Source organism: Myotis davidii, unplaced genomic scaffold (genome assembly GCF_000327345.1).
Source record: "Myotis davidii unplaced genomic scaffold, ASM32734v1 scaffold132, whole genome shotgun sequence".
NCBI lineage: Eukaryota > Metazoa > Chordata > Mammalia > Chiroptera > Vespertilionidae > Myotis > Myotis davidii.
In genome coordinates, this window is record NW_006285258.1 from 1,676,008 (window position 1) to 1,686,863 (window position 10,856).

At 36.5% G+C, this 10,856-nt stretch overlaps 1 protein-coding gene across 1 annotated transcript in view; it reads left to right on the top strand.

Annotated features, from left to right (window-relative positions):
• Positions 1-10,856, top strand: part of DMXL2 (Dmx like 2) — a 145,315-nt gene that overhangs the window by 96,971 nt on the left and 37,488 nt on the right. Inside the window, 5 exon segments of the mRNA XM_006755995.2 lie at positions 754-864; positions 2,998-3,167; positions 6,501-6,598; positions 6,798-6,963; positions 9,682-9,946. Coding sequence (XP_006756058.1) covers positions 754-864; positions 2,998-3,167; positions 6,501-6,598; positions 6,798-6,963; positions 9,682-9,946 — 810 coding nt within the window.

Below are 10,856 nucleotides of genomic sequence, written 5' to 3' on the forward strand. Positions count from 1 at the left end.
CTAAAATGTAAGCGCCAAGAAAATTAGCACTTTGCCTTATTCAGTGCCAGATCTCCAGTACCTAAACCATTCTTTGCATGTAGTAGATGCTTAGTTTGTTGAATAAATGAATGGATGAATGAATCTAGCTAATGGGAAGTAGAGTGGGAACTTGAACTTTGATTCAAACTCTGAGTACTTCCTAAGTGGCAGTCTCTGTGCTGTTAATACTTTTGCATTGCATTTTTCTAGTAGTCGTTATTGTTTTGATTAAACTTACTACACTTGCATACCTTTGTAAAACTTTTCACTAAAGAGTAAATTTCTGGAATTAAGGTTATGGTTTAACCTTCACTTTGTAACACTATCCCGGGGAATCAACAAAAATTTTTTAAGATTTTAAAATTGATTTTTAGAGACAGAAAAAGAGAGAAACATTGATGTGAAAGTGAAGCAAGGATTGGCTGCCTCCTGCAAGGCCCCCTATTAGGGATGGATCTTGAAACTGAGGCATGTGGTCTGACTGGGAATTGAACCAGCAACCTTTCAGTGCACAGGACAATGCCCAACCAACTAAGCCACACTGGCCAGAGCTGTAAAGATATTTTTTATAAAGATATCAAAGTATTCATGAAGGAATACACTCAAAATTATCTTATATATTTTGTATAAATTATCACTAACTAAATTTATTATTTACTTTCTAATTTTTGATTGGTTTGTGACCTGTTGTATTCCTTTTTTTCTTAAACATATTTTCTGTTTACTTTATAGGAGGAGATACATTAGATGAGTGTGGTTTGAGATACCTATTAGCTATGCGCTTGCACACATGCCTTTTGACATCACTGCCTCCTTTATACCGAGTACAGCTTCTTCATCAAGGTATTTAACTGCTTGTTTGAACCTTTGCACAACTTTTATTCAGTATAGAAGTGGTTGGTGTGGTGTATTCATACTTGTGTATAAACATTAGGTAAATCATATGCAAACCTAGACTTAATACCTTCCTGTCACATAGCACCCACCTACCATTTTTCTGTGTATCTTTCAGTTCTGTTCCATGACTTTTGTTCATATATTTCAGTTTCTTAGACTTTACTCAATAAAGGTGTAGTAGCAAAGTGTCAGTTATTCAGTTATTTGATGTAGTAATTATCTCTTAAATCAGACGAAGATTTAAATAGTGAGGAAATTAATCTGCCTTTTAGGTTCTGAAAAATTACAAATTGATGTTATTTAATTTTGTCCACCTTCCCCCGCTCTAAATTTGTAGTGGCAGTCAAGGCTTACGGCATTGACTTTGTGATATAATTTTAAAACAGTTGTATATATATACTAGCAATGGAAAATTTAAAAGACATGATTATTATTCAAAATGGTCATATTAAGCCCTGGCCAGTTTGGCACTGCGGATAGAGCATCAGCCTGCAGACTGAAGGGTCCTGGGTTCGATTCTGGCCAAGGGCACAGCCTGGGTTGTAGGCTCAATCCCTGATAGGGAACATGTGAAAGGCAGCCAATGATTCTCATCATTGATGTTTCAATCTCTCCCTCTCTCTTCCTCTCTGAAATCAATAAAAAATATATATATTAAAAAAAAGACAGATAAAATGGTCATATTAGTTTTTTCCTTTTATACTTTCTAAAGGAATTATTTTTAAAGCAGTAATTATTAGATAAGCTTTAAGCTACATGTAAGATTTCTATAGTACATAGGTGTTAGTGAAAAAAACTTATATGTAATAATTTTGATAGCCTTATAGCATTGAGAGGCCTGTGTTGTAATGTGACTATCATTGACCCCGGATATTTCTGTTTACAAAATGGGTTCACATAGGTGGCGACTTTGGCCAATCTGGCTTCTTTCCTAGACTTTTCAGGGTTCTCCCCAGCATTCTCACTACCTGTTAACCATGTAGGGTCCACTCTCCTCATGTTTCCTCTTCACCTGCTCTAAGTGGAGTAGTAAAGTGTTATCAGTAAACTATTGATAAACTCATTTGTACTTCCAAGTCTGATGGTGTCGCTAAGCCCATTTTGTTATCTAGATCCCTGTCAGCTTTCTACCAGAGCAAAAAAGAATTTGCCATATCCCATCAATATTAGGCAGCTTTAAACTACTTTCAGCTAAAGTGTTAAACAGAGGAATGTACCTCCTGACTTTTAGTCCCTGGAACTTGCATGAAATTTAGAGCTTCCTTTAACGTGATATTTAGCTCTTTGGCCAGATAGATGAATGGGGCGGTTTACAGTATTCAGTACTAAAGGATATGGTCTGCAAGCAAGAGGAACCGTGAAACACCAACCCAAGCACATGGGCCAAGATGCTTTGACTCCACCAAAGCTTTCACTGTTGATAAGTTTGGTGTGTGTACATATGAATGGCTTGATATTCAGATATCTTTCTTTCCAATGAGTAAGTTTTAGTGTCTCTATTTTTTTTTCTTTTGGAATTGTTTTTCTTAATTGATTAAGGTATTACATATGTGTCCTTATCCCCCCAACTTCTCCCCACCCCCCACTCGTGCCCTCACCCCCATGCTATCTGTGTCCATTGGTTAGACTTATATGCATGCATACAAGTCCTTTGGTTGATCTCTCCCCCTTATCCCCACCCTCCCCTACCTTCCCTCTGCTGATGAGCAAAAACAGATCCAGAGATAGTATCTCTATTTTTGTAAGGGAACAAAAGCAAGTATGTTTGGGAAAAAGGGAGAGATTTTTATTTTTTTTATCCTATTACTGATCTTACCGTATTAGCCTGCGTATAAGACGATCTTTTGGCCCTGAAAAATATGCCTCCAAGTGGGGGGTCGTCTTATACGCCCAGTCGTCTTATACGCCGGCAAATACGGTATATATAGAAGCTTATAGCATAAAAATCCTGAATGATGAAAGACTTCCTTTCTTCCTTTCATTCTTTTCATAATGAATGAACACATGGCTATATGAAAAGTTGTTTTGTTCTTTTTTTTGATATACTTCTGAAGGTTATTATTTATATTTCTAATTTAGGTGTGTCTACTTGCCATTTTGCCTGGGCTTTTCATTCGGAGGCTGAGGAAGAACTGATTAATATGATTCCCGCAATTCAGAGAGGAGACCCTCAGTGGTCTGAGTTAAGAGCAATGGGAATTGGTTGGTGGGTCAGGAATATTAACACTCTCCGAAGATGCATTGAAAAGGTAACTTTACTTTAGTGGATTTTGAACTTTAAAAATGTGTTTTCTTGAAGGATAAAATATATTATCTTCAAGAAAAATCTGTAGTAGGGAATTAGTTTGTATATCTTGAGATCTTGAAATTTCTTAAAACTTTTTGGAGATTCCAAAACTTGATTTTTATAAAGTGCTGTGCAATATATCAATTTTCTTTTTCCATATATACTGAGTTTATAATATTATGGAATAGCAATATTTTCTGCTATCTGTTAAGGTATGTTCTAATTTAAGAAACTAAAATATCTAAAGTTAGAAAGTAAAGTTCTTGTCAGTTATATACATAGAAAAATTATTCTTTTTATGTAAAGGATTCTGCATGGCTTGTATAATAAACAACAAGCTTCCTGTTCACACTTAAAATAACATTCAATAAAAAGTTTTTATTTGTGTGCACTTGAAGGATATATCTATGGCAGCAAATGAAACATGCTGTACATTTTTTAAGACAGGTTTTTGGAACCAGTTTTCTGGTAGATTCCCTTTAGGAAAAAAAATTGTTAAAAATTTTGTTAGTGGAAGCTGCAAGTTCTTTCAGTGTTGCAGAAATTAACTGTTATTGAGCACCTACTGTTTGCCAGGTTTGGTGCTAGTTGCTTTTCATAAATTATTTCATCATCTCATCAGCCCCAGCCCTGTTTTTCACCTGATGGAACTAAGATTCAGAGAAGGTAGGTAACCAGCCAAACTCCCCATCAATTGTAAGTGTCAGAAGTGCCCTTTCTACTCTGTCAGGGTTAGGAAAGTGTAATTCTTATTCATTGTTTACTTTCAGGAGTCCATCAAAATTCCTTAAGTACAATTAGTGGTACTGCATTTGTGAAGTGTGAATGTATTTCTCCCAAGAGGAATTTATTTTCTACAATAGTAGTTCTCAAATTTTAATGCCAAAGAATCATCTGACAAGCTTATTTAAAATGCATACCCCGCAACACCTCAGTCCCACTCCCATTTCATTATGGTAGGCCTGTGGCCTCTTCCTCTGAATTAGTGTCCTGTGATTCTGGTGTTCATGGTTTTCAGATCACAGTTTGAAGTGTGAGTATAAAAGTGTCATTTTCCTGCTACCTGTAAGGCAGCCAATAAGATACCCGCGTTTCTCTCAAAATAGGAACAAATGTCAGAAGGAATTTTTCTCACACCAACCAAGAAATCTAGTTTCTGGTATATAGGAAAAGTTAATTGTTATATAAATAACACAGTAAGTATCTGCATGGAATTTTTTATGTCCCTAAGAAAAAGAAGACATATTTTTTCTGAAATGTTTCAGATATTGCCTACAAAAGATCTCTTTAATTTCCTGTCAGTGACGTGTTGTGTTATAATTAAACTAGAGGCCCAGTGCATGAATTTCATGCACTGGTAGGGTCCCTGGCAATGGCTAGCTGAGGCCTCCCTCCCTTCCCCCAGCCGGCCCCACCCCCTGGTTGAATTCCTGATCAAGGGGACAATTTGCATACTATGCTTTTATTATATAGGATATTTCTGGTATATATATATGTGTGTGTGTGTGTGTGTGTGTGTATACACACAATAGTAGTTATATATATATATCTCCACAAGTAATGTATTGCTTAAAATTAAATCAGAAAGGATATGTAAATTGTTTTGCCTTGAGATGTGTATTATAAATCCTTAACTGAAGATGAATAAAAATTCTTCTAAAAATTATTAAACATTGGAATACTAAGTTAAGTGATTGAAGGCTGAGAATACTAAAAAAGGGGAAGAGAAATAAAAGGGTATTGAGAATAAAGCATTTTTATGGTGCAGTTTTAGGCGTCTTTTCCCTTTCCCATGCTTCAGTAGCTTCCTGCTTCCCTATCAGTCAATGTAAGCTAATATAACATCCATTGTTTTTTATTATTATGCCTTTTAACTTAGTGATTTGCACAGGTTATCTCAGTATCTGGGAGAAATAAGAGATGGTCTATTTGATATTTTATTCAAAACAATGTAAAATACATAATAATGTTACTTACTTTAATTTTTAAACTTACACTGCATTGCCTTGGCCCATGTGGCTCGGTTGGAGTGTTGTTTGTGTACCAAAAGTGGCAGGTTCAGTTCCCAGTCAGGGCACATGCCCAGGTTGTGGGTTCTATGCTGGTCTGAGCCAGTGCTCAAGGCAGCCGGTCAGTATTTCTTTATCACATCGATGTTTTCTCTCTTTCTCTCTCTCCTCCTTCCTTTCTCTAAAATCAATAAACTTAATACTGAATTGATTGGTTCTATATATATTCAGACACTTTGGTTTTATGGCTCAAAGACGTTATCACTTAAAATACAAGAAGAATTACATGCTCATTAAGACTTTTTCTCATGAAATTTCTGAGAACTAATCTTTGTAAGCCCTTCAAAATAATAGACCTTCAACCTTCTGTATTTTAATTACATGCTAGAGAGAATGTATCAGTCCTTCAGAATTGTCAAAATTTGATTGGAAAATACTAACTACTAGCTTTTTAAAAAGTCCATTAAAAAAAAACCCTGGAACTTTTATTTTTGTCTGTAATTTTATAAATGTGTGTGTATAATTAGTATTTATTCACAGATGTCTGTATCAGTATTAGTTGAAAGCTTTAAATTGTGAAATCATATGTACCATAGAAGTTACCATTTTAACTTCTATAAAACATTGAGATGTAATATGTTTGACTTTTAAGAAAAAGTCACATCTATTGAATATTCATTCTGCATTTTTTATTGTTTCCTATGTTAGACAATTTTATTACTACCAGGGTTCTGATCCCTTTTCTACCCCTTACTGTGTGACTTTAGGCAATTCACTTAACCTCTCTGTGTCTCATATCTAAAATGGAAATAATAGTACCTCAGAGATTGTGGTGATTCAATAAGATAAATAAAAGGTGTTTATTTTTATTACTTTTATTGTTACTGATATCAGATGGTTGTCCCATCCTATATAATAAAAGGCTAATATGCAAATTGTCCCTACGGGTGAGAGTTTGACCAACCAGGAGTTAGACATGTGCTGACCACCAAGGGGCGGCACAGAATGAAGGCAGGCTTCAGCTGGCAGCCGGCAGCTGGCAGCCGGGATAGGGAGGCCCCAGCTGGTAGCCAACAGCTGCTAGGGACCCCACCCATGCACAAATTTTGTGCACTGGGCCTCTAGTGTATTATAAGATACTGGAGATTGTAGGATAGAGCCACGTTTTCCTGTCTCCATAGTTTCTATCAGCCATGAAAATAGCAGGGAAGCATTAATTGTTGTTTAATTGGTTGTAATTTTTAATTAAATGGTTAATTTAATATAGTATTTTATTTACCGTTTAGGTTGCCAAAGCTTCTTTTCAAAGGAACAATGATGCCTTGGATGCTGCATTATTCTACCTTGCAATGAAGAAGAAAGCAGTAGTGTGGGGTCTGTTTAGGTAAGTTGTCTCAGCACTTAACATAATTTATGAGCTTTCCTTATCAGAAGGAAAGAGAAGCTGATAATAAATACTTATCACGGAAGTTATTGTTCTCTTTTTAGATTGATTTTTGTGGTTATTATTTTTACACATTCTGTAAAGGATTCAAAATATTTAAAATTGGTTTAACCACTGGTGTTTGTGTTCTGGTTCCCAGGTCACAGCATGATGAAAAAATGACAATGTTTTTCAGTCACAACTTTAATGAAGATAGATGGCGTAAAGCTGCTTTGAAAAATGCTTTCTCTTTACTTGGAAAACAACGCTTTGAACAGTCTGCTGCTTTTTTCTTGTTAGCTGGCTCATTGAAAGATGCCATAGAGGTATAAATAAGAAAATATGCTGTGCAATACTTGCAAGAGATTGAAAACCTGAAAAGTTTGTAGAGGAGATTGTAATTTTTGTCATATGTTTCTAAGGACAGAGAATAACTACAGAAGTTACTGAACTTAAATAGTGGTACTGTGAAAAATGAAATTATAAATAAATTCAAGTGAGAAACACAAAAATTTTATATAGGGAATATTTCATTTTAAGAATACATGCATTTCAAGTATAAATGCATGAAACATGGCAAAAAATGGTTTATGAATATTTTCTTCCTTGCCATACTGTGATTCTGAACTATTTAAAGTATATAAATGGTCCCAACCTCCTTATTTAGTGTAGAAAGGCAGATACATTTAAGTTCTTTTTCTTTTAAATGTAAGTCATAGGTATGGAACCAAAATTGAAATTTGTACTGTTTTGTAATGTAATTGTTCTAGATATTGGAAAAGGATGAGAATAGGTAAAACTTTGCTTTAAATATATATATTAATTTCAGAGAGGGGGAGAGAGAGAAACATCAATGATGAGAGAAAAGCATTGATCTGCTGCCTCCTGCATGCCCCACACTGATGATCAAGCCTGCAACCTGGGCATGTGCCCTAACCGGAAATCGAACCATAACCTCCTGGCTCATAGGTCGTTACTCAACCACTGAGCCACACCAGCTGGGCAAACTTTGCATTTTTTTATATATAGAACCCTGGCAACTGGTTAAGAGAGTAATTACAGATGTTCCTGTTTATTTATGATATCTTCCTCTTAGGGTACTTACTATTGTTATGAACAATCCAAATGGGTGAAGGAAAAATAGAACTGGAAATAATACATGATAGAAGAAATAGGAAATATCCAACAAAGTGAAAGTACTTCACAATTAGAATTAGTCATATTTTCAAACTTATCTCAGGCTATGATTTTTTAAAAATAAACATTTAGCCCTGGCCAGTGTTATTAAGTGGTTAAAGTGTTAGCCCAAACACCAAAGGGTCTCAGGTTTGATTCCCGGTGAAGGGCACATACCTGGGTTTGATCCCAGTCTTTGTTGGGACACATGCAGAAAGCAACCAGTTATCTCTCTCACACTGATGTTTCTTTCTTCCCCCACTCCTCTCTCTTTATCCCTCTTCCCCACCTTTCTCTTCCCCTCTCCGCCTTCCTCCTGTCCACTCTAAAAAAATCAATGGAAAAAATATGCTTACAATAAAGAATTATTTAAAATAAAAAAATATGCTTAAATGTTTATAAATTTTAATGGAAAGTTTAGCCTAGAAGATACTCTGGTAAAGAAGAGACATGTTGATTGACTCATATTGTCTGAATGACCTCAAAATCTCAAGATGTGTTGTTACATTAGTATATAAATAAAATCATAGAGAGTAAGATAGGATATGTGGCTTCACTTCATGCATTATTTGCTATATAAATAGAAGGTTCTTTTAAAAGAGTAAAAATTATGTTTATATTAGAGGCCCAATGCACGAAATTTGTGCACTCGGGGGTGGGGGTGTTCCTCAGCCCAGCCTGTGCCCTCTCGCAGTGCGGGAGCCCTGCACCCACCACCCACCACCAGCCGTGATCCCGGCTTCTGGCTGAGTGGTGCTCCCTCTGCGGGAGCGCACTGACCACGAGGGGACAGCTCCTGAGTTGAGCATCTACCCCTTGGTGATCAGTGCATGTCATAGCAGTCGGTTCTGCTGTTGGGCTAAAACCTGCTCTCTGACATCCCCCGAGGGGTCATGGATTGCAAGAGGGCTCAGGCCAGGCCGAGGGACCCCACCAGTACATGATCAGGGTCAGGGAAGGACACGGGAGGTTAGCCAGCCAGGGAGGGATCATGGTAGGGTGCCAGGGTGTGTCTGGCCTGTCTTGCTCAGTCCCGATCGGCCAGACCCCAGCAGCAAGCTAACCTACCGGTCGGAGCATCTGCCCCCTGGTGGTCAGTGCATGTCATAGCAAGCAGTTGAGCAGCCTTAGCATGTTATTAGCATATTATGCTTTAATTGGTTGAACAGCTGACCAGATGACTGGACACTTAGCATATTAGGCTAGGCTTTTATAATATAGAATGGAAATACATTCAGAAATTAAGAGGAACTGCTGTGTATAAATTCAAATGTCATAATAGGCATTTAATTTAAAAATGAACGTTATTAATTTAAGTTGAGCCAAGTCTGAGGTGATATTGATATACTTTGTTTTATGCTTTTTTTGTGTGTTATTCATTTGTTAATCCTCACCTGAGGATATTTTTTCCCATTGATTTTTATAGAGAGTGGAAGGGAGCAGGGAGAGACAGGGAGAGGGCAACATAGATGTGAGAGAGACATATTGATTAGTTGTCTCCCATATGCGCCCCAACCGGTGCCGGGGATTGAGCCTACAACCAAGATATATGCCCTTGACCGGAGTCGAACCTGTAACCCATCAGTCCGCCGGTCAATGTTCTAACTACTGAGCAACTGGCTAGTGCTGTTTTATGCTTATTTTATAAGTTTTTTTTTTTTAGGCTGGAAGCTATTAAGTTCAGATTACTTATTCTTCTTGCTATTCTTTAATCTTCTATCAGGCAATCATTTAGCTGCCCTTCAAACTCAGGTCTCCCTCCTTCTACTGTGAAATATAAGTGGTAGGTAACTTAAGGATATTGTTGGGATATTTTATATCTAAATAATTATCATTAAATAAATATTTCTTAATATTAAAATTTATAGGTATGTCTTGAAAAAATGGAAGATATTCAGCTGGCCATGGTTATTGCCCGTTTATATGAATCTGAATTCGAAACTTCATCCACTTATATATCTATCCTAAATCAGAAGGTTTTGGGTTGCCAAAAGGATGGCTCAGGATTCGATTGCAAAAGATTACATCCTGATCCTTTCCTGCGTAGTCTTGCCTATTGGGTAATGAAAGATTATACCCGAGCCTTGGATACGTTATTGGAACAAACACCAAAAGAGGATGATCATCATCAAGGTAGGATATTTTCCAAGTTTCTTTTTCTTTTTAAAAGAAGACAGTTTTTGAGCTAATGTTCACTTAGATCAAAACAAAACCAATAACAGAAAACTCATCATTACCAGATTTACTTTTCAACATTGAAAAATTATCAAAATTTCTTGTGTGCTAAAGGATTAGTCACTTACTGTTTGTAATTGAGCCTATCATTTTGTTATGAGTAGTACTAAGAAGACTTCACACACATTTTCAGTCTTGCAGGTTGAAGTTTATAAAATAGGATTACCATGCTACTCTAATTTCATATCCATTGAACTGAATCATTATACACCTCTTTCCATTTAATTATACAGCTAGTTTTCTTTTTGTGTGTTTTTTTTAATATAGAAGAGATTTTGGCTGTTATACATATTGGTTTAGTGCTTAGGCCTTAAAAAACTATTCTTATGTGCTAAACTTTCTTTAGTCTTATTTATCCTGAATAATTTAGATTTTTTTAAGAATCTGGAGGGTATTTATCAGATTGTCTGCAATAATTTTAAAAATGGAACCTTCTAAGTATTCGTCAACAGGATAGTTAAATAAATTATAATCCTATCTAATAATAGAGAAACATGGTAATTAGCCATAACTTCGCTACCCTTCCCATTGGCTAATCAGCGAGATATGCAAATTAACTGCCAGCCAAGATGGTGGCCGGCAGCCAGGCAGCTGAAGTGAACATGAACATGAGGCTTGCTTACTCCAGTGATGGAGGAAGTCAACGTTCCCCGCCTGCCGCAGCTCAGCTCTGAGCTCCGGATGAAACAATGTTGCAATTATAGAACTTAAACCCCAGAAACCTGCTTTCTGCCAGCTGGCCTCAGAGCTTAAAGCGGCCAGTGATGGCAACAGAGTTTCAATTATAGAATCTAAATAAACCCAGGTA